This window comes from Sander vitreus, chromosome 6 (genome assembly GCF_031162955.1).
Source record: "Sander vitreus isolate 19-12246 chromosome 6, sanVit1, whole genome shotgun sequence".
Classification (NCBI taxonomy): Eukaryota; Metazoa; Chordata; class Actinopteri; order Perciformes; family Percidae; genus Sander; species Sander vitreus.
The window spans coordinates 18,783,895-18,809,265 of record NC_135860.1 but is presented as its reverse complement, the minus strand read 5'-3'; the positions used below and the strand labels follow the sequence as shown (position 1 = coordinate 18,809,265).

The window sequence follows — 25,371 nt, the reverse complement described above, 5'->3', positions numbered from 1 at the left end:
GGCCCCAAATCACTGATCTGGAATCAGTTAACTCCTGTCTAATATCCACTTTGATACAATTACAGAGCAGTAGTTTGACAGTCTAGACTGACCGCAGAGCAGCGGTTGAGCCTCCCGCCCACATAGAGCAGGCTAAGGGCGAAACAGTGGAGGACTTTGTTTGAGGGAAGAGTGGACACCAAATGAAAAAAAGAACTGACAAAAGAAAAAAAAGATGGAGGGCAGACAGTGTGATAGACAGACAGGGAGAGGGCAGTTTGATGTCAGTTCAGCAAGGGAACATTTTATGGGAACCATTGTCTCCACAAGAGCAAACACATGCTCCTCTCTCCTCTTCCATATGTCATCTCCTCCTTTCACCACTCACTTTTTGTTCTCTGCACCCTCTCTTCCTTTCCCTCCTCTCTCTCCTCTCCATTCTGCCACTCAATATTACACACCGGGGATGAACATAGACGGACATACTTATTATTTCTCTCCTTGGAAAACACACACATACACACACACACACACACACACACACACACACACACACACACACACACACACACACACGCTGACAGTCGAATGAATAAAACAGAACATTCAACAAAAGTTGTTTCAGGATTTGAATCATTCTCTGATGTAGAGGTAACCCGGTGAAGGGATGGCCAGCTCCTTCAATTCAGACACTGTCAAAAGGCCAGAAATATGACAATGCATATTGATGAGCATCAAAGACATTTTGTTTTAATAAAAAGCCTCAGGACATGAGGAGGGAAATGAGAAAGATTCAACAGAAATGATTCTCTCTTAGTCTCTCTCTAACACACACAAATGAGAGTTAATCTCACTAAAATGAGATTAGACAGTCTCAGAGTGAGGTTCAATTAAAAAAGTCTCTCTCTTGACAAATGTGATTAAACACAAACGCACATTGCAGCAAAATCTAAATCACATTAGGCCAGAAAGTTTCTTCAGTTTGCGTAATTTCCTCCTGTCCAAAGGGCAACTTTGCAACTGGTTAATTGGTTAATGAAAACCAGGGTAAAGGCGTCGCCCTCATTAAAAATAGGCAGGCTATGTGCTTAATGTGCATGCTGCTTTTTAAAGGCTATTTGTGGAATCGAGTTTGCAGACATACTCAAATACAATTAATCACAGTACAAGGCCGTAGACGATCTCTCGCACGCAATTATTTTATTCTGGGAAAACTAAAAAAAATAGAGACTGCACAACTTTGACTGACCGTAGCTCCAATATGTGTCTTCAGTGATAATTTCAAAGTGCTGCTGACTGGTTTAGATTAAGTTTCTCAGCCAGATTTGGTGTTTGACCAAATCTGGCTGAGACACACACACACACACACACACGACTACAATGAATGAAATCTTCTTTACCTCTCCAGCATCAATTCGAGGCGTCCTATTATCCCCAAAGGAAATCCTCTGAATACTAGGATGGTTGGTTCCTCTTTCTTCTTACTCTTTCTCTCCCCTCTCTCTCTCTTTCTTTCTCACTCCTTCTCTCCGGATACAATTCGGTCAGTCCGGAGTGGGTGTTTCTCTCCTCGTTATTCAGCCATCCCTCCCTCAAGCTATTCCTCCCTGTCCCAACCCTTTTCTTCGTCCCGGTTCGAGAGAGAGAGAGAGAGAGAGAGAGAGAGAGAGAGAGAGAGAGAGAGAGAGAGAGAGTGCCGCTGCACAAAAACCTCCGCTGCCAACCTGCAAGTTCCAATCCGGCTTCAGCCCTTCGGGGCCCTTTGTGTGCGCCTTCGCGATCGCGACGAGACTTCTCGTGGGCACATATCCGGAATCAGCGGCTTTAAAGGAACCACATGGTCGTTGCTGAAACTCGTTTGTTGTATGTTTGACTTGTAGAAAAAAGTCCGGCTGAAAATGGCTCAGTGCGCTCGGAGCAGGTGCTTGCCTGCTGCGCTGCGAGCTCCGATGTTGAAGGCACAATGACGCAGGGTTTTCACCTCAGCTGAAAGTTAGATTTACAAAACAAACACTCTTACTTTAGCTGTAAATCCACATGGAACATCACATGGAACACCGTAGCTCCAATATGTGTCTTCAGTGATAATTTTCAATTCATAGTTTCTCTCCAATAGAAAAATGTCCACATATAGTCAGTTTGAACAGTTTATTTCTATAAAACATCTGATGGAACTGAATTGCTGATGGAACCCTATAATGGCTGCAGACCACTTTACTTAGCCTATTTCTAAAACAGAAGGCTAGCTAATCTTAAACTACCTGTTGGGATTTGGTTTGTCAAATCAAAGCAAAGTCAAGTGATTTTACCCAAATGAATTAATTAAGAAAATCGGAGTGAATACCAAACATTTTAAACTTAACCATTTTTTTAAGAGGGCCTCTGAGTGCTCAGTCAAACTTCTCTTTATTCACTGATGTTTGATTTTTCCATTATTGTTTTAACAATAGACTGTTAACTACAGAACGTTTAGTTTCTAGATGTCTGAAATCAGAGGTTTTATGGCTATAGGCTAGTTGTCCAATTAGAAAATCATGTAGCCATAGGTGAAATCAGTCAGCTAACATTTTTAAAGTAATAGTTGGACATTTTGGGAAATCTTACTCACATTCTTGCCGAGAGTTAGATAAGAAGATCTGGTGTCTGTCAGTGAAGTTACAGTCAGGGGTGATTAGCTTAGCTTAGTTTAGCATTAAGACCGAAAACATGGGGAAACAGAGAGCCCAGCACTGTCCAACAGTAAAAAAAAAAAAACAGTTAAAAAATCTGCCTACCAGCACCCCGAAAGCTCACAAAATAACACACTGTGTCTTGTTAGTGCAAACTGTACAGAAAACCCAGGGTCAAAATGACAAGATGGATTATGTGAGGTAGGCTAGCTGTTTCCCTCTGTCTTTACGCTGAGCTAAGCTAACCGTCTCCTGGCTGTATATCTAATGGGAGAGTGGTATAGATCTTCTCATCGAACAATCAACAAGAAAGCAAATAAGCGTATTTCGCAAAATGATGATTAAAATGATCAGTCAACACCAGTTTTTTCTTCTATTGGGCTGCAAAAAAAGACTTGACACTTTATAATCCTGTTTATACACTCAGCTCTCCTCTGCTTGTGAAGACACTTTGTGACTTGCCCTGAGGTGGGAAGACTGGAAGTCATGGGAAACAATGGTGAAATGTGCCAGTGGCTGGCTAAGTTAAAACGTCAAATAGCTTTACTCCAGGTGTGTCCCTGGGGCACTACACCACACACACACGCACGCACACACACACACACACACACACACACACACACACACACACACACACACACACACCTTAGCCACACAACTGTCCAGATGCCATGAACACTGTAATCATGTGGATAAGGATTCTCTGTCCTCCTCCCTCCTTCCTCCTCTTTCTTCCTCCAGCCTCTTCCTGCCTTCCTGTCCGTCTGTCGTTCATCTGTTGCCCGTTTGCAGCAAACACACACCAAACAAAAATAGCCCTGGCTGCCAGAGTCTACAGCCATAGCTGCATTTTAATTTTCACCTGGTCAAAACAGGTGAAAATATATTTTATATTTTATACATCACATTTAAGACAACATTAAAACCAGCTAGTTGTGTGAAGAAAAAAAACAGTAAAGTTAGAACGTACTGAAACTGTTATATGAAACAAGTTATACGAAAAATAATGTGCAGTAATATTTGGTTATTTTGTTATTCTGAGTGGTCGCAGTCCCAGGTGGCTTTTATTTGACAGCTCTCTCTAGAGACGCACAGGCCAGCAAACCTAAAGACCTGCCCGATGGATGAACCATGCTGCTGTTCTCCCTGCGAGTCCCTTTTTCTTTTCTTTTTTTGTCATCTATCCATTTCTCTTGATGTCTTCCCTCTGTGTTCTTTGTCTGTCCCTTTATTATTTTATTTCTACCTTATTTCCCTTCTTGTTCTCTCCATCTTTCACCCTATTCCTAATCTATTTATCTTCTTTCTACCTTTCCGCCATCGCTGTCCATCCCAACTGTGGATCTGATGAATAAATGCATCAGATAGAGTTGATCCACAGGTCATTTATCTCAGCGCCATATGCTCCAACTGTGAAGCCCCATAAAGTTTTTAAAGTCATTGCACTACAACAAATATCTGTATACTGCAGGTACTTCCCAGTCCCAGTGGGCATAGAGAATTTAGCATTACTGTCACACAAACAAGAAGTAAATAGTTGATGGCCCAGACATCCTGATTCCTGTTATACAAGTCTGTGGCATGCAGTGGGGAATCTTAGTTTTTACCTTCAACAATTGTACGTATAAAGCCCCTCAGGAATTATAAAAATGTGTGCAGTTTAGATCAGCTGTTTCACTGTGTATGCATACAGGTGATATGTGACAGATCTTCGATTTGTAAAAACCTGGATGGTGCAGCACCAGGAGACTTTGTGGCGAGACAGTATGGATAAAAAGTAAAAACTTTGACAGCCAATTATACTCAGCCTGACACTGAGAAGGTTTGGGGAAGTGTTACACACACAAAACACTGCTTCTTCTTTTTTTATAATTGAAACTGCATGCGCATAATTTTTCATACATATTCTTTCCTCCAAGATGCAACTTTTTTGGTAAACTGAGTTTTTGTACAGCATCTTAGTCAGGAACCTTCAAATTGATCGTTTAAGGAGCATCTTGATTTTGGTGACATTGTTGGTAATAAGCAGTCATTCCACTGGTGTGCACTGGACCAACACATTGTAATAAAAAAAATGATAAAACTCCACCACATCCTCCTGTATTTCCTCTACCTTCCTGTAATTATTAGAAACAAGTGACCATTGTTGGCTTTGACAAACAAAGAAAGCACCATTTCCTGTTAGCAGAGGATTTCTCCCAGGAAACAGGAACCCCCTCATTTGTGTTTATACAAGCGCATGGTTAAGCTTGAACTGGGTGAAAGACATATGGTATCAATCAGCAAGAGAGAGACAGATCTCAAATATTGCTGTTATTAATATGAAAAAGCTGCGTGTCTTCAAAAAGTTGACAGAAGAAAAACTGCAACCTCCTGCAATTCAGAAGCTGCAGCATTCAATAATGGAATTTTTTTCTTTTTCATTTGATTCTATTTGACGAGTCAGACATTTCCACACACACACATGCAGAGAGAAACAAACGAACACGCAGTGACAAAAGTCTGCTCTCTGCAAACACACTGAATATTACATTTAAACAAAGACCTCTGAATTCTTTTTGCTTTCTTTCCCATTCACATGCACACACTCTCACACACACACACACACACACACACACACACACACACACACACACACACACACACACACACACACACACACCTGAAGCCCCCTGCCCTACATTTTTAAAACAGAGATAACCCAAGGTGTGGGGCTTACAGTGTCAAAGTGTAATTCACACACAATGATGTCCTTTAAACCAACAGAAAAAAACATGGTTTGTTTGTCTTATGAACTCAAGTAAAAGACCTGGACAAGTTCAAGTAGAGTTGACACATACAAGGGCGTGCCACACACACACACACTTTTCTGCTCTTGAGCTCCCTGTTAATAACAAGCAGCAGGTTAATATGAGGGCAGCAGCCTACTGATTAGCTCAACTAGTCACAGTTATTAGCCGGCTTGTCATCTGGTACCAGGCCTGCTGTTCCCAGAGGGCTGCTAACCAGACAGCTCTTAAGGTCATGATACATTATACAACTTGTCATGGTGGGACGCAAGGATGGAGATGATGTATTCCAGAAAATACTGGTATTTGTTTAAAAAACGTATGTTATTTTTGGTAATAAGTACAGTATGACCAAAGGGATCTGCAACATGCAGTGCGTTCACTACAGTTGCACACAGAGTTTTTTGTCATTGACAACTATTAGACACATTTTTAATTGTATTTTATGTCATTTTCAACTGTATGTAAGTCTAATGTATTTTATTTCCAAGCCCTCCTTTCCTTCCCTTATGTGGCTTTGTCACTTGTCAGGCCGCCATTGTAAATACCAACCTGTTCTCAATTGCTTCCCTGTAAAAATGAAAGATTAAATAACAAATGAAAGATAGATTGCCATGAAATGGCACATGGTGCCATTGGATGACATCAGGATGAATTGTAATAGCTTTGGTCCTTTAACTTTTCATGTAGTGCCAACAATCAGATCAAAATGTCAATATGTTCAGTAATTTGGTTTATGACTAAATACCTGCACAACTAATCACATTGCCTCAACTTTACTTTGTGTATAATTAGCAAATGTTAGCTTGCTAACACGCCAAACAAAGATGAGAACATGTAAACATTATACCTGAATAAAAATAGATGATTGGTTGTGTCTTGGTTAAAATGCTTAAAAACTACTTTAACCTTGAATTAGTCTTCTCTCACTGATGCACCTGCACCTTTAAAATCGCGTTCCTGTACCTATACAATATGCCATTTCCAGTCCCACTATTTAGTTGGTAAAATAAGTTTTGAAAAGGAAATGCCAGTTGAACAAAAGGTGACTTCCTGCCAGAGTGGCTAGCCAAATTCACAGAGCTGGCAGCCACAGTCCAAGGAGCATTTGGCAGGTGGCTAATATTTCTGCTTGCTGTGACTTGTCCTGAGCTCCTCGCCTGTGGGGAGGGAAGTGGAGGACAGGAGACAATTCACTTGAAAACAGTAATCATGCCTCAAAGGCATTTAGTCCATCAGCCTGAGTAGGCGCTGAAACATTCCTCTTCTTCAGCTACATTACTCTTTTCTTCTCTTCTCTTCGTAATATATTCAAAAAGCTTCATATTTCCCACATGTAAAACCAGATAACCTTTATTTAATCAAAGCAGCAGCCACACTTATTGGCAGTCTGTGTCAAAAAGCTAATTCAACTTTGAAGAATATTGTGTTCCAGTGAATCTTATTTCATTTTTCTAGTATTACATTATTTGCTCTGCCATAATGTAATGTATGACATAATTAAAAAGGATATGAAAATATAATAATAGCCTGAAACCATATCATTAATGTCACCCAGCATTAAGATAAATATGGTGTATTTTGAGCAATTGAGAGACTTTGTAACAAAGAATTCCAACTCGGAATTTAGAATTTCTGTTGCTTTTGTCAAACTTTATAGCAGGTTTGAAAGTCTGTGTGCTTGATTACATTCACTTATTTGAAAAATCCCATCACATTTAATCATAATTAAGGAAACACTGATGTGAAGAGTAGAGTCAGGATATAAATGAGTGAGAAATCATGTTTTCCTTGTCCTTGTCTAACACTGAATGAAACCAAAACCCTGCTTTCATGCACCTCATATTTCTCTCTTATTTTGGCTTCTGTTACTGTCACGAGAGGGTTTCTTAGCCTCTTAATTACTGGATCTTGGCTTGTAACGTCTGCATTGGTGTTGCTTTAATTGGACCAACTGGGCTTTTTAAACCTTAATATGATCTTATAATATATGCCACTTGATGAATGCTTTCATCCCAGGCTTTTCTGGGCGTGCACATTTTTAGTGTTGGCTCCATTTGGAATTGGACTCCTACAATAACTTTGGTGGTGTGACTGTGATTCTGTATGCAGCGAGCTCATTGTATCAACACATTATTCACATGAAAAGAACTAAATTCGCTTATAAAAATGCCCACCACTCCTCCAAAAACATCATTACTGTTTGCCACACATTTGTTCTGACTGACAACTTTGAATAATAGACCTTTTTCACGGCAGACATGTTGTCATAGTAGGTGTATAGTAACCATTAATGATGGCTGCATTCCACTTAGGAGAGGCCCTGGTGTTGTGCATGCTGACTCACTGAAATAGCTTACTGGGACACTTGATGGAACTGAGCCATCGTTAAGGTTATCAATTTCAGCTGTGCTTTTCCTACTATGACAAGTCAAAATGTCTGCTGTGAAAAAGGTCCATTGAATCAGTGCAAATGGTGTGTAAAAGTTTGCTGCTTTGCACTTATTCTGTTCAATAAACACATTTCCTGTCATTGGTGAGTCACTGGTGGTTTGAATGTTATACCCTCATGTCTTGTGTGTGTGTGTGTGTGTGTGTGTGTGTGTGCAACAGTTTCTAATTTCCTGTGTGTATGTATCACTCTGTTTACTGAGCGTTAACACACAGACGGATAGATGAATGGATGGAGTCGACGTGAGGGTTGGCTTCTGAGCTAATCAATGGATGTGTGAATGCAATGAATAGAGGGATGGGTGGATGAAAAGTGGTGATGGTCTCATCTGATAGGTTGTTCTAGTTAGAGTATCTGTCAGTCCTCCTTGAAGATAAAAGGATGGGAAAAGGAGAGAGAGAGAGAGAGAGAGAGAGAGAGAGAGAGAGAGAGAGAGAGCATCACTGAGCAATTAAACATGTTATAAAGCTTATTTATAGACACCTTGCATCCCTGAATACATTCTTTGGTGACTCTCTGGTAACACTTAAAGTGGCCTTATCTCAATGTATTGACCTGCATACTGAGTAATGGGAAAGTATTAGATTCCCAATAATGTGTATTGATCATACCTATTTTCTGTTCCATTTCTTTTCTGGAAAATAATCTACTGTCACTATGCACAATGCCATGTTTACAAAAAGTTAAAACAAGAGCTGAAACACAATAAAAATAACTAAATTTTTATGAAGAAAGAATAAGCCTGGTTGTTTTACCAGAGAGAGAGAGAGAGGGGGGACCCGCGTACCTGTTGGCTGGACACTGTGAGCATGTCACTACAAAATGACCAAACTATGTGGTATAGGTCAACGTTGACTAAAACCAAGCTGGGCAAGTTGTTCTATAAAATCTACAGTATGGTCTCTTGCTGAAATCCACAAAATTGTGAAAAATGTATTCAGTGCAGATTGCTTGCTACAGTAAAGCAGCACCCCCTGTTGGTAGCTTTTGGGTTGTACATCTAAAAAATCTAAGAAAGGAATGTCATACTTAGCTTTTCACCAAACCAGGAGGGGAGGAAAACCAGGCAGGACAAGACATATGTGTTCAGTGACAACATGCAGCAGTTAATTTGATATTTCCGACATTTTCTCTCATCTGCGATTTTTCATAATAGTGCCTTAAGAAAGTGGCTCTCGACCTTTTTGGTTTGGGGTCTCTTAAAATGACGCAATGTCTACTTGTGAGCCCTCATCACATGTTATGGTAACCGTTTTCCTTTTTCAGATTTGTTTTAAAGGATTTTTTATAGGCCTGAAGAGGTAAAGGTATATTTCATTAGAAGAAAAATATTCATTAATAAATAAAATCTTTTTCTTTCTTATGTTTTTAATCTGGTAACTCGCAGATTTGGGAACCACTGCCTTTACCACTTGCTTTTTTCTATTACACACAATAAAAATTACAGTAATGCATTGCAAATAGCAACTTAATAGACTTATTAAGAAAGACGACCATTTTCAAGTCTGCAGTTATATTTATATAATAACATAATAATAATAATAATAATAATAATAATAATATACTATTATTATTTCGTGACATGCAAAATCAACACACTCCTGGGACTAAACTAAATCAGACCCCAAAAGCCAAAATGTGAGCCTAAATCTTGTAAATTATTAAGTACAAAGACTTCCAACCATCCTGGACATGAAACCATAAGCACAGAGTAGAATCGGTTTGTTTATTAAACACTTAATCAACTGTTTAATACATCAGAATGAGTTCTAGTTGCTTAGTCAAAAACAGACTGTGGTACTGTGAGCTTATATTGACATCAACACCAACATTCAATCTCTGATAGCGGAGAAAATAAACACCCTGAAAATATTTGGGCCCGCACTCCGGCCTCATGAGGTGAACATAACGCAAAAGAATCCCTTTAATTAAACAACTTAACCAATTGTATAAAGCTGACAATATCAACAGCACAATGTAGAAGATGGCGGTGAAATACATTCTGTCAGACCATTGCTTTTAAAACTGCTATTTGAAAGTGGTGTCTATAAAACACTGATTGTCAACTGAAGTGAAGCATGATGGCCCAGTACAACAAGCACTTTTAATACAAAAAGTCAGAGATGAACAGAACAATAGATTAGCTGACCACCAACTGGGATTAGCAGCAAAAAATGAGGTTTTAAGGCAAATGCTTTCAGACTTGAAGAGTCAGTGAACCTGTTTCAGCCACAAATAACTAGTTCAAGACCTTTTAATACATGTGAAGGGAACCTTTGGCACTTCTGCCTCACTTCTGCATATTTCAATTTGTCAAAACTCAACTGTGACTGTAATCAACCTGCCTTCAGAAAAACAGGATACATTTTCCATCTCCTTTATCAGAATCCCAACCCTTCAGCCAGATCACTTCCAGTTAAAAGAACAAATACTGGATTGAAAGCTGCAGGTAGGTGAGTTTTTAATTAAAGAAAAACTGAGAAAAAGTGAACCCATGCTGAGTGTAGATATCAGCGGTTAAAGAACAATGACATCTCTACAATAGACTAATATAAGAATTAAATAAGATGTGATTTTTGTCACGCTACCTGCTGAATGGCTGTGTGAAAAAATCCAACTAAAAAAAAAGTATCAAAGAATATTAAAATATATCTTCTCCAAACACAGCAAACCCACAACAAAACTACCCATGAGCTGTGCATGAACAATGTTAAAATAGTAGAGTGGACAGTTTTAAGATCAGCATCTAAGACAAAATGTCAAAATTGTTTAGCAAAGTCAACCAGAGAACATCACCAATGTCTGTAAAATATTCTATAATAATTTTATAAACGTCTTATTTATACACTTGAGGAAGTTTTGTTCTGTTATCGTAAGTTTTGAAGACCTAAATCTACTTTATTTTTTAAATGATTTGTAAGCTAACTCAGTCCTACTAGTCAATAAACTGAAGAATCACTTTAGATTAGAAGCTAATGCTACATAAGCACAGATTTACAGGAGTCATGCATTTCACTGCGTGCAACACCGAAGCACATTGAGAAAAAACAAAAAGATTTCCACTGAATAACTCACTTCAGAGACCTAAGAGGCAGTTTACTGTGTGTGTTAATTCTACATTTTGGCAATAAAGATTTCCTGAATATATTATGTTCATGTTGAATGAAAACGTTTGTGTGCATTTGTGTTTAGTAATAATTTCACACCAGGACTGAACTACAGTAAGTACATATTCATTTAACCAGGCAGTGTTGATTTGTCTAAAGAAAAACAAGTAAACGAAAAAGGGTTTACTCAGGAGTCAACCATGGATTGGATGATTTTTTATCATCATATAGTTTTAAATATGATCTTCTCATGCTAGTATGTCTAAGTGGCACAGTCTATAAACATAGTTAATTCTGATATTATTTTGGAGGCTAATGTAAAAATGTATTTATCTAAACATCAAGCCTAGGGGGTTGTTTCAACCAAATAATAAAAAAGAAATATTTGGCGGCAGGTTTTCTGCTGCCACTACATTACAGTACAGTGCCAGTACATTGGAAGTGAATTCCATTTTGTTTTTCTTACAACATTGAAACAATTGCATTTAAAAAATGCATGTATATATGCATACACATATATATACACACACACACACACACATACATATACACATATATATATATATATATACACATATATATATATATATATTCACATTCTAAAAAAAGAAAAAAGGAAAGCTTTTAAGCTTTCAACTAAGTGCTTTTGTCAATCAAAAACAAATGTTTAATAGTTTAAGTGCTCAAATAGTAATTCTACCCTTTGATCCTTCAAACATCAAATAATCTGTAGATACAATTTCTATATTTAAGGTCAACTGAATCAACTGTTCACTTTAAGAAGATTGTTTAAGTTTCTGCATTGCCACTGGTACATACTACTTTTTTTATTCTTTTTGTAGGCAATACATGCAACAAGTCTTAGAAATATTTTATCTTTCCTAGAGTTAAGAACATCTCAACAGTACATATATTACATTATATAAGTACATATTTTGTGATTGTTGACATGTTGAACTTTCTGGTTTGCATATCATGTGTCATCTTAAAGTCTCCAAGATGTTGTTTTAGTTTGCACAATATTTGAGGCTTCATCCTAAAGCAGGACTTCTTCCGTTTGTTTGTGCGTTAAGTCTTTTGTAATTTTTCTATGCTATAGTATATACTGTACATTGTGCCTGTTAATGTCACAAACAGTTTATCACTGCATTTTTATTATGTTAACTAACTAATTCCTAGCAGCTACACATAAATCTATCTGGGCATCAATTACTTTGTTAATTTCTTTCACACGACAAGGATTTTTTTTATTTTTATAAGGCTTTTATGGCCTTTAATTGACAGTATAGCTCGAAGACAGGAAATGGGGGGGTGACATGCAGCAAAGGGCCGCGGGTCGTATTCGAACCTGCGGCCGCTGCCAAGGACTCAGCCCCACAAATTTGTCTTTTTTCTATTTTACACACTGGTTCCACAAGCAAGGGAAAAAAGCAACTAAACAACACTTGTGATTTACATAGTTGTTGAATAAATGCTCCCTCTCTGTGTGTCTTCCTGTCTTCCTCAGCAGAGGGCAGTGTTGAGCCATCAGGAGCTTCAGTCCATGGTTGGAAACTAACTGGGGGAGAGGTCACTGAATGTGTCAGCATGAAATATTATTCCTTAATGTTTCAGTCCCAGCTTGTACTGGTTCAATTCTTGCTTCTAATGACAAACTCCCATCTGTCGTCCTTTGAACACTCATGTTCAGCAACTGATTCATGAAACAGTTCTGGTTGGGAACTCAAATAAAAACAGGGAACACAGCTCTTCCTATTCTGCACATAAAGTCTGGGGCCTCTTCATTAAGACTGAGAGTCTTCGTGGGCACGTTGAAGAAGTTGGATCACTGTCTGTTGAAGTGGTGGCTCTTGGAACTTTCACTCTTTTATGTGTGTGCCTCTAAATAAAAAATAAAAATTCAAGTACAACCTGCGTGTTTTGTCTACAGGTTGAATCATTATCTTGACTTGAATACACACATTCTTAAAAACACACTGCGTCTCTCAGTCGTCCACCTTGTTCAAACAATGTTGGAACAGAAAGAGAAGAGTTGCATTTCAACACATCCACGTTGCTCTGTCGCTGTGGTTTTAAGGTCAAGTACTAAACCTTCCAGTCCCCATGTTATTACTGTGCTACTCAGCTATGAGGAATTCCGTCGCAGCTCTCCTCCAACTTATGCCTCCTCCATCACCTCCATGACGATTGTCCTGGGTCCGGTTAGGATCAGGTTGCTGACGGTCCGGTAGTCGTGAGAGAGCACGTTCAGTCCGTTCACCGACACCACAAAGTGACACACCTAGAGAAAAGACGGACGGAGACAAGAGAGATGATTGATTCTTATAATGCTCTCAACTTTCACACCCATCAAACAAAAATTGTCTAACGGGTGAAAGTGAAAGTGATGGAGGGAGTGGAGAGAGAAATGAGAGGAAGAGAGAAATAAGGGACTTACAAGTACTACACCAACGGGAATCTGTCTTTGGGGAATAAAATACTCATTATTGCTTCGCTTTGGAGCTGTGGGAGGACGATAGCGTGATGTGGAAATAGTGTATTCAGCAGTGTTTAAAATGTGATCAACATCTGTAGTGGAGAAGTGGATTATGTCGCAGGAGTGGTTTGAGAAGTTTCTATGGACATTGTAGTGCTTTTTTTACTGTGATTCTGGGTACGCATTGGAATCCATTGTTACCGGCTGTGAATCTAAACCGCCTATAGCTGTCTTTGAGGCTTAATTACCTCCCGGGCTCCAAGCTTCAAGGGGCTCAAAAGCTCCAGGTTTACTGTGAGTCAACTGATTTTTGTTAATGTAGTTGGAAATCTGCTTAACTAAGTACATATCAACTGACATAGTGAGGGCTTGTAATGAGCTGTAATTGGCTATGTTGCTGAGACTTCAATGAGAAGATTAATACCACTCTCGTGTCTTTAAAGTAAATATGTAGCTGGACCCAGCAGATGGTTAGCTTAGCTTAGCAGAAAGACTGGAAACAGTGGGAAACAGCTAGCTTGGTTCTGTCCAACGGAAACAAAATCCACCTACCAGCACTTCTAAAGCTGACAAATGTACATGTTACATCTTGTTTGTTTAACCTGTACTAAGTGTGAAAAAGACAAGTTTGCCATTTTACAGCAGAGGCAGTGGAGACAAGTGAAGACTTGCCTCCACCGCCTGGCAAGGGACAGATAGAGTGGTATTGATCTTCTCATCTAACCCTTGGGCAAAAAAATTCAAATACGCATATTTCACAAATATAGAGCAACTCTATTATTTGAGTTTTTTGCTTACAAAAAACCTTTTTGTTGTGTAATGTCATTTTTGCCCTGAGGCCCCGAACAGGTTAATCCAGCAGTACTCCTTTGAAAACATTTGTTCACTCACAGTGCTGCAGCAACCAAAGCCAAACTATTTAACCAATCAAGCAGACAATGTTTCAGTAGGACAACACAGAAATGACAACATACTCAAAGCTCAAAGAGAAACAGGTAAACCCTGATAATGTTGCCTGACATAAATTACACCAGGTACAACAGCCACGCTCAAATCACTCCTGTGTCACGCCTGCACCCTCTTCCCTTATCATTATTTAATCACCACTCAAACTCAACAGCTTTGATAAAAATAAGACTAGTTGTCTGAGCTGCTTTCTAGCTGCTGTTCTTGCAACATGATGCTGCTTTTTCAGCTGCTGCTGTGGTTTGGCTTTTTGCAAGCACTCACACACGCAAGCACACTCCCAATTCACTGGCTCCCCAAAGGTTTTCCAAAAGCTCTGCAAGATGCAAAAAAAAAAAAGGTTTGAGGCATGTCACAGAGAACAAAAGCACATAATCACTCTGATATTTGTAATGCCTATAAATCAACTGAGCGCAGACGTAGACTACTGAGTGACGATGGAAGAAAAACTTTTACAGATGTGTTTAATAAGCCGCTGACTCAGGAAACATTTTACAGGGAGCAGCTACTTACACCCTGACTGTTCCTTACACAAACTTTACTATTTACTCCACAAACAATACTATTTTGGGTTATTTACACAGCAATTGCTACTAGATGTTTTTTCCGGCCTTGATAAGTGTTTCAGCAAAGAAGAGATTAGAATAGACAGAGGACATAAATGGGGAAGAGAGATTAAGAGTGATAGAGAAAAGAAAAACCCAGACTGTTAATCCTGTGCTGCACAGGAATTTTAGACTCTTACTATAATCACATTTAAACCTCTGCAGCCTATATCCCACTACTTGCAAAGTCAAAGTACTCTGGACTTCTATGCATTCCTCTCTCTGTTCCACCTTTTCTCTCTCCAACTCCAAAACTTCCCCCTCTTTCTCTCCCACTGATGCTTCTCTCCTTTCAGGCTGTGGGGCTGTTAGTCTTGGCTGGGGTCCAGCTGGACTTAATGGCTCCTTGCACTCAGAGGGTTAAAATTATTTTTACATAGAAAAAAGGAAAGAGATAGAAACAGGCATAAAGAGAAGACGTAGAGAGAGAATAAACAACACATGGTAAGAGGCCACGCTGAGATGTCCATGCAGCAATAACAGCAGTATGCAAAAGTAGAGGATATTTGTTCTTTACAAAAATACTCAGGGGATGGATGACCTGAGGCCATATTTGCATGCATGTCTGTTGAGAAATTAGAAAGCCAAAGAAACAATAACTGACTAGACTGAAACCAAACACGGCTCCCTGGTTGTTGTTTTTTAAATTTATTTATGGTGCGACATGTTGGAAAATATGCTTATTCACTTTCTTGCTGATGAATGCCCGAAATCCAACTAATCATCCGAGAGCCAGATCGATAATAATGTGGGCATTTAATCAGGCATCATGAACCCCCTCAAACTGAATGCTAAACGAAAGACAGAAATTTGGCCTGAAACGAAAATTAATTGTTGGTTAAAATCAGACTTAATCCACACATCATGTTTTTAAGCTCACTAATTAACACATGATTTATTTTATAAAAATTAAAATAAGCATAAATGGGCAAGTCTTCTCCGGGAACCATCACCTTATCGTGGTGGAGAGGTTTGTGTGTCCCTATGAACCTGAGGGCTGTGTTGTCTGGAGGTTTGTGCTCCTGGTAGGGTCTCCCAAGGCAAAGTGGTCTCAGGTGAGGGGCCAGACAAAGAATGGTTCAAAAATCCTATGAAAAATCGAGGAAGGGATGAAGTGACCCTGCCCGGAGGAAGCCCGGGGCCCCCGTCTGGAGCCAGGCCCAGATGGAGGGCTCGTCAGCGAGCGTCTGGTGGCCGGGTTTGCCACGGAGCCCGGCGGGGCACAGCCCGAAAAAGCTACGTGGCGGACATCCCTCCATCCCATGGGCCCACCACCTGTGGGAGGAACCGCTGGGGTCGGGTGCGCTGCCACATGGGTGGCAGTGAAGGTTAGGGGCCTTGACGGACCAGACCCGGGCAGCAGAGGCTGGCTCTGGGGACGTGGAATGTCACCTCTCTGTGGGGGAAGGAGCCGGAACTTGTGCGGGAGGTGGAGCGCTACCGGTTAGATCTGGTGGGGCTTACCTCTACGCAAAGTCTTGGTTCTGGAACCATACTCCTGGATTTGGGTTGGACTCTTTTCTTCTCCGGAGTTGCCCAGGGTGTGAGGCGCCGGGCGGGTGTGGGGATACTCACAAGCCCCCGGCTGAGCGCCGCTACGTTGGAGTTTAACCCGGTGGACGAGAGGGTCGCCTCCCTACGCCTGCGGGTTGTGGGGGGGAAAACTCTGACTGTTGTTTGTTCATATGCACCAAACAAGAGTTCAGAGTATTCGGCCTTCTTGGAGACCTTGAGTGGAGTCCTGCATGGGGCTCCAGTCGGGGACTCCATAGTTCTGCTGGGGGACTTCAACGCGCACGTGGGTAATGATGGAGACACATGGAGAGGCGTGATTGGGAGGAACGGCCTCCCTGATCTAAACCAGAGTGGTTGTTTGTTGTTGGACTTCTGTGCTAGTCATGGATTGTCTATAACGAACACCATGTTCGAACATAGGGATGCTCATAAGTGTACTTGGTACCAGAGCACCCTAGGCCAAAGGTCAATGATCGATTTTATAATCGTTTCATCTGATCTGAGGCCATATGTTTTGGACACTCGGGTGGAGAGAGGGCAGAGCTGTCAACCGATCACCATCTGGTGGTGAGTTGGGTCAGGGGTGGGGGAAGACTCTGGACAGACCTGGTAAGCCCAAAGCGGGTAGTGCGGGTAAATTGGGAACGTCTGGAGGAGGCCCCTGTCCGACAGACTTTCAACTCACACCTCCGGCGGAGCTTTTCGTGCATCCCTGTGGAGGCTGGGGGCATTGAACCCGAGTGGACAATGTTCAAAGTTTCCATTGCTGAAGCTGCGGTGAGGAGCTGTGGTCTTAGGGTCTTAGGTGCCTCAAGGGGCGGTAACCCACGAACACCGTGGTGGACACCGGTGGTCAGGGAAGCCGTCCGACTGAAGAAGGAGTCCTTCCGGGATAGGTTATCCCAGGCGACTCCGGAGGCAGTTGCAAGGTACCGAAGGGCTCGAAGGGCTGCAGCCTCTGCCGTGAAAGAGGCAAAGCAGCGTGTGTGGGAGAAGTTCGGAGAAGACATGGAGAAGGACTTTCGGTCGGCACCAAGGTACTTCTGGAAAACCGTTCGCCACCTCAGGAGGGGGGAAACGGGGAACCATCCAAGCTGTGTACAGTAAGGATGGGACGCTGTTGACCTCAACTGAGGAGGTAATAGGGCGGTGGAAGGAGCACTTTGAGGAACTCCTAAATCCGACTAATACGCCCTCTATGGTAGAGGCAGAGCTGGAGGATGAGGGGGGGATTGGCATCAATTTCCCTGGTGGAGGTTGCTGAGGTAGTTAAACAACTCCACAGTGGCAAAGCCCCAGGAATTGATGAGATCCGTCCAGAAATGCTTAAAGCTCTGGGTGTGGAGGGGTTGTCTTGGTTGACACGCCTCTTCAACATTGCGTGGAAGTCTGGGACGGTGCCTAAGGAGTGGCAGACCGGGGATGGTGGTTCCCCTTTTTTAAAAAGGGGAACCAGAGGGTGTGTGCCAATTACAGGGGTATCACACTTCTCAGCCTCCCGGTAAAGTCTACTCCAAGGTGCTGGAAAGGAGGGTTCGGGTCGATAGTCGAATCTCAGGTTGAAGAGGAACAATGCGGATTCCGTCCTGGTCGTGGAACAACGGACCAGATCTTTACTCTCGCAAGGATCCTGGAGGGAGCCTGGGAGTATGCCCAACCAGTCTACATGTGTTTTGTGGATCTGGAGAAGGCGTATGACCGGGTGCCCCGGGAGATACTGTGGGAGGTGCTGCGGGAGTACGGGGGTGAGGGGTCCCTTCTCAGGGCCATCCAATCTCTGTACGACCAAAGCGAGAGCTGTGTCTGGGTTCTCGGCAGTAAGTCGGACTCGTTTCAGGTGAGAGTTGGCCTCCGCCAGGGCTGCGCTTTGTCACCAATCCTGTTTGTAGTATTTATGGACAGGATATCGAGGCGTAGTCGGGGTGGAGAGGGGTTGCAGTTCGGTGGGCTGGGGATCTCATCACTGCTTTTTGCAGATGATGTGGTCCTGATGGCATCATTGGCCTGTGACCTTCAGCACTCACTGGATCGGTTCGCAGCCGAGTGTGAAGCGGCTGGGATGAGGATCAGCACCTCTAAATCGGAGGCCATGGTTCTCAGCAGGAAACCGATGGAGTGCCTTCTCCAGGTAGGGAATGAGTCCTTACCCCAAGTGAAGGAGTTCAAGTACCTTGGGGGTCTTGTTCGCGAGTGAGGGGACAATGGAGCGGGAGATTGGTCGGAGAATCGGCACAGCAGGTGCGGTATTACATTCAATTTATCGCACCGTTAGTGACGAAAAAGAGAGCTGAGCCAGAAGGCAAAGCTCTCAATCTACCGGTCAGTTTTTGTTCCTACCCTCACCTATGGTCATGAAGGCTGGGTCATGACCGAAAGAACAAGATCCAGGGTACAAGCGGCCGAAATGGGTTTCCTCAGGAGGGTAGCTGGCGTCTCCCTTAGAGATAGGGTGAGAAGCTCAGTTATCCGTGAGGAGCTCGGAGTAGAGCCGCTGCTCCTTTGCGTCGAAAGGAGCCAGTTGAGGTGGTTCGGGCATCTTGTAAGAATGCCCCCTGGGCGCCTCCCTAGGGAGGTGTTCCAGGCACGTCCAGCTGGGAGGAGGCCTCGGGGGAGACCCAGGACTAGGTGGAGGGATTATATCTCTAACCTGGCCTGGGAACGCCTCGGGATCCCCCAGTCGGAGCTGGTTAATGTGGCCCGGGAAAGGGAAGTTTGGGGTCCCCTGCTGGAGCTGCTACCCCCGCGACCCGACGCGGATGAAGATGGATGGATGGATAAATGGGCAAGTTGGTGGTTTTACGGAGAGTTACGTGCCAGACTACTTCTTGGCCTAGAGCAGCAACTTCCTGGAGTCTTCTGGTTGACTGGCAACCTCGCGTTGACGACAAGACCCCAGGGTTTGGCAGGAATAAGTGTATTTCCCAAAAACGTCGAATTTATTTCTTTAAGAGAGAGTCAGACTATTAGATCTTTCATGCATGTCTCAACTGGTCATAATTGTGCGTCTTCAGCACAGTCAATATAATCAAAAATGGGAATAAATGTTCAGCATATAAATAATCTTACACATAGTATTTAGAGTATTTGGATATTACAACCTGCTACATCCTAATTCATCTAACCTTCAAAATCATCTAATCTTCAAATGCAATTTTTAAGTTTCATAATCTTCCAAATGGAGAAACTCTGGTGATTATATCCACGTGGTAAAAATAATAAGTAAACACGCGTAATGGTGTGCAAACATGCAGTACAGTACAGGATGCACAAATGGACACAAAGTGAGACAGGCACACACAGACCATGCTCTACCTGCTGCCTTATAGAAGTGCATTAGAAGAGGCTCTAACGGTGATGTATTGGACAGTTACATAAGTATTCGGATCCATCCATCGGATCCACATACAGAGAACCAGTGTTTAAAAGTGTGTGTGTTTGATAAAAAAAAAAAATGGGAAGAGCTTCATGATGATTTTTACTACCTCCCCCCCTGAGGTCAGTGGGTTTAGGTTTCTCTTTTGGCCTTTTGCCTGGAACGTGGTGCCAACACCTCACAGCACGGCATACCCTTTTGCTGGATTGTGTTACTGCTTACTTACACGTCAATAAAAACTACTCAGGTAAAGTTGAACAGGACTAACCTTCTAGGAACTGCAGGGAGTGCAATGAACTCCTTATAAATAAACTAGTGACGCTGTAGCACATACTAGGAATGTTATCTACAATGATAGTGAGTGAAAATCTCAAATTTCAGACCCAATACTCTGGTTTTGTTTGGGTTTTTTTGCCCTCAGCACATAAAAGATAGTCCATTTAGACTAAACAAAAAACAAAAACACACAAAAGTTGATATTACAAGATTTGAAGTAAAGGGTTACATGGTGTCCTCATGGTAGTTCCCACAATCAGTCCACACTCATGTCAACAGAGCTTATCTCACTCACACACACACACACACACACACACACACGTGTTTCCATGGTGATAAAATATGACAGTTTACAGCAACAAAATCAGAAGTGATATTATTTCCACTGACTGTTTCCTCATTCAGTGCTAATACTTAAGATCCTCTGCTTCCTTCCTCACCCTCCACACTCTTTGGCTCATGTGTCTTTGCGCTGACGTCACTCTGAGTTAAAATCCTTTCCCTTCCTGGCAAAGTTAAATTTAGTTGCCATTACGGGAAGAAAACAGCAGTAGCTTTGCAGTATTTTTCAGCTTCAACTGCATGGTCTTTGAAACGGACTGCATATGTAAAAACGCTGTAGCTCCAGATTTTCATGTTTCTTTTAAAGGGTTGTACCCTTTGGGTTTCCGTAAAACTGAACTGACACTGAACAAATGATACTCAAAGCCAGAAGAAACATTTTTATGTTCTTATGTTTTTTTTTTTTTTTTTAAAACACAACCAACACTTTATTATGTTCTTAATAACCTTATGTTTCCCCCCTTTCTCTGCTCCTATTTCTGGCTCCTGCTGCTTTTTTATTGAGTCCTTGCTATCTCCTCCTCTCACCACGTTGTGGTTTAAGTCGCCATGCTATACATTCCCAGGATTCCTTGCTGCCATTCAGCCTACATACCTTCAGCTGTGGCAGCAGAGCCGCAATTATCCTATGTGTGCCTGTACTCTTCTTTCTATTCCATCCCGTCATTCTTCATTTTAACATAACAGGGTATATTTAGGTGCAGACTTAACAACCTACTCTAAATAATACCAAACTGTTCAAACGTGCACTGTCAAAGCACTTTGCATTTCTGCAAACAACTTAGCGACCAAGCAAAGAAGATGCTATCTCAAATATCAAAAGGCAAACATAAAGCTTTGATTTCAATATTGAAAACTAAAACAACAAAAGGCAAAAGGCATACACATTTCTCCAAGAGCACTGCAGCCTCAACATATTACATACAGTAACTCCTCACACGTAAAAAAAATAAATAAATGCTACAGACACTGACAAACAGTCTCCTGTCTTTACCTTCATGCCAGCAGCGGCCGCAGGTCCACCTGGGTCCACGGCCTGGATGTGACAGGGTTTGCTGCCTCGCACCACAAAGCCCCAGCCCACAGCATCACCTACAATCTGAGGAACAACGAGAAGACATGAAATGTTAGTACAACATGACATCACACTTGTTTGTAATGCACACAGTTTGTATTTAACCTATTTTCTCTATACATATACTATTTATGTCCCTTGTCTTATTCGAATGTTTGTATTCTTCAAGTGTGATACTCATTTGGCATCCTGTGGAGATCACATTCATCTGAGACAAAGTGCAGCAAATTGGTGAGTGTGTGTGAGTTGTGTGTACGTGCTGGAGTTTCTTGCATATGCACATGACTTGAGTACTCTGCTTTATGTATCCTCAAGTGTGTGCACGTGAGAGTGAATGTGTGACTATGAGTATGTGTGACAACATCACGCTGAAGTAGTCCTTGTTAGAGCTTGGTTTTTGTGTGTGTGTGTGTGTGTGTGTGTGTGTGTGTGTGTGTCTCATACAGTGAATGTCTTCTTTATAAAAGGTCCTCCTGGTGTCTGCAGCTCCTCTGGACTCACTTGTCGTTTCAGAACTGTTGAGACACACACAAAATGTTACTTGTTGCTACCGTGATAATCAGACATGACCACATACATGTACGTACGTACACACACACACACACACACACAAAATGGTTAGTTTAAAAGTGCATAGAAAGTGCTGATGTCAGTCACATGCTAACAGGGCCTGGAGGCTCGCTGCTTCCTGTAACAGTATAGCTCCCCTTCCCCTCCTCCAACTTCCCCTCACCATTACACACTTCAACATGACTCTACACTGGCTTTAAATGAACATTTGTGTCTCAAAGAAATATTTTAATTTCATTTCACTCTATAAATACAAATGATGAACACTTTGAGAAGCTGGGAAGATGTAGCCGACTGGTCAACGACCAGGAGCCAGATGTATATAGAATCCATTCACTTCAGAAGCTGTTTTCGTGTTTTCTTTGTATGTAGCTAATCTCTTTTATTATTTCACACTGACAGAAAAAATGTAGGCAAAAGTATGTTGAATAAAAGTGCTAAAATAACTTGAATTGCATTTACTTTTTCCGCACAAACCTGAAAGTAGGCTACATCTGTGGCGTGGAGTACTGTTACGTATGTGTGTTCTTGACAAATCACTCTGTGTGGTTCTTCATTGTAATCTGATAAGGCAGGAAATTAAGTAAGAATGACCTTTTTATCCTCTTGATCCGGACATTTCCATAATCTTTCTGTGGAAATCCTGATGTGATCAGATCTACAGGACAATTTCTCTTTAATACCTCATCGTCTGTCATTTTTACTTCACATCAGAGGCCCAAATCTTTTTTTTATCTGTCTGGCTTCATTAATGCATACCATAACTTTTGTACCGTCTACTGTGAATGTTATATTTTTGGACTCCTTATCTTCAAATCATGTGATACCACAATTACTAAGGTTAATGTGAGACAGAGGGGAATTTGGTGTGTTTGTGCTTTCCTTTTCCTGTTCCTTGTGTATCTTATGTGTGAGTGCTCATGTCGAGGGGGCTCTGGTGCTACAAAAGAGACTCTGTCAAGGACTCTGCTTGGATTATACACATAAAAGGAAACCACACACACAGACAGACACACCTCAAAGGCATCACTTCTTGATTCAAATCTCTACTAAATGATCACTTGTACTGACGTCTACTAAAATGACGTGAAGCCATGAATGATGAATGGCAGGAGGTAGGTTTTTGTACTTTTTGTACTTGTGTGTTGAGTATGACATTTTTAATAAAAGGCAACTGTAATGTTTGAAAATATGTAATACAAAGTCAAAAGAACACATTTAAGGTATAATAAATACGTTAACATCACTAGGCTTTGATCAGGAGGCATTAATCTGTCGGTTTAAACATAAAACATCTACCACATCACTTCCACTTCTATAGCAATGTATCATCATCATTAGGAGATGGATACAGCCGATCTGCATGCATTGGGTGAGAACCAGGAACACAACTTGTTCAGGTTGCCATTGTTTTTTGCAGATTTCATACATCATGAATAATAAAGAACTAATAGTAGTAGTAATAAACGCTGACCCATAAACTAAAACAGAATGAAACTGCACAGTGAGGCCCTTCACAAATTAGACTTATTTGTGTGTCCATGTCATCTCACCAGACTTGGGGTTGCAAAGGACAGGTGGACTGCTGCTGAGCGTTGGACTGCTGCTGTAATAACCGCTGCTGCCACAGCTGCTGCTCAAGCTGCTCCGCCGGACTCCGACCGCCACTTTAATCTCTTTAGTGGGACTCACTGAGACAGAGAGAGACAAAGAGAGAAGTTAGACCAATGACAGACAGGAGAAGGCAATGAAGCCGAATACAGGCTGGAATCATTTGACATAGCACATAGTATGTTTAAAAAGAGAGGTTTAAATCTTATTTAAACTGTCCAAAGAAATATTAATATTAGTTATGTAAACTCTGATGACATTGCCCACTTCAGTTAAGTCAAAGTTGTTCCCCTGGGACCCCTCTCTCTCACTTTCTCTCTAGCTACCATTGTTTGCTAATTACAAGTACTTTATGCTACTTCTTTGGGAAAAATGCACCATGTTTCCCAGAGGAACCTTCTTTGAAAAATGATTAGTTATAGTTACAGGTTTTTAAAAGAAAATCAATGACTCCAGTAGTAGTATATTTAGATAAAGTTTGCTAACAGTAAAGCACTAGACTTTGTGTCCATTCATTTTATGTTTATTATTCCATTAATATTTTTATGGAAATTGTGAGCGCCGTTTTTCACATTAAGAGCGGAAAAAAGAAAAATATCCACTGGCACAGATTGCAGATGTTTGACATTTTTCTAGTGGCACCATTTAATGAGTAGGATATAAGCTGAACAAACCACATCTAATCTAAAAGCTGAGCTGAAGTTGCAAATGCCCACAGCTTAGCTACTTTCTTTTTTGGGAGCCAAGTCAACTAGACAGTGTGATCGAAGAACAGGAGCACTTTTTAACTATGTTCTTCTGCCTAGCAACACAAACAGCTGTACTCGATTATATTCATATGGCAAATACCACCAAGGAAACCAGTCATGGTATGTGTGTCAACAGAAGATAACGGCAGAGGGGTTAAAATGTCATTGTGTTTTTCTGCTAGAAGACAGAATCCAATAACCAAAGGGAATATTTTAAATTTTATAGTGAGCATAAAAAAACTGTTATGAACACATTAAAAATGTTCTGTCGGACAAGTAACCTCAGCTTCTCTGTCAACCACACACTGACCGCTACGAATAGGTGGCAAACTATATTATATAAAATTAGACATGTACATGGTACAGTCTGTACCTGAGAGGAAACTGGTGTTGCCTCCATCTGAGTTCTGTTTGCGGAGACAGAAGGGGCTGTCGTGACTCTCGGGGATGCAGCGGCTGCGCTCGTGAAGAAGTTCGATCAACCGCCGTCGTCGCCGGAAATTCATCCTGAACTGGTAGAGGAGGGGCCCGTCGGCAAAGTGATGCTTGTTGGTGACTGGTGACAAAGAAAAACAGATGTGGAGAGAATAATTAAGCTTTGGTAAAGAGCAAGAGAGAGGGAGAAATACACATATAAAGGCTTTTGAAATTACTAAAACTTTAGTCTCACATTGCCAGACCTTCCTCCACAGCGTTGAAGAGGAGGGTCTGGCTAGTCCACACAACATTCCGGGATGGGAGAAAAACGTGCTCTGGTATTCTGGCATGTCTTTAAACCAATCACAATCGTCTTGGGTGGTGCTAAGCGCCGTACGGA

At 41.5% G+C, this 25,371-nt stretch overlaps 1 protein-coding gene across 2 annotated transcripts in view; it reads right to left on the bottom strand.

Annotated features, from left to right (window-relative positions):
* Positions 1-9,601: 9,601 nt before the first annotated feature.
* deptor (DEP domain containing MTOR-interacting protein) overlaps positions 9,602-25,371 on the bottom strand; it is a 37,372-nt gene continuing 21,602 nt past the window's right edge. For both annotated transcript variants that reach the window (XM_078253351.1, XM_078253349.1), the window contains exons 6-10: positions 24,928-25,110; positions 23,748-23,885; positions 22,069-22,139; positions 21,544-21,648; positions 9,602-13,277 (exon numbers count right to left, since the gene is read on the bottom strand). In XM_078253351.1, the coding sequence (XP_078109477.1) occupies positions 13,155-13,277; positions 21,544-21,648; positions 22,069-22,139; positions 23,748-23,885; positions 24,928-25,110 (620 nt within the window). In that variant the 3' untranslated portion in view covers positions 9,602-13,154. The remainder of the gene's footprint in view (positions 13,278-21,543; positions 21,649-22,068; positions 22,140-23,747; positions 23,886-24,927; positions 25,111-25,371) is intronic.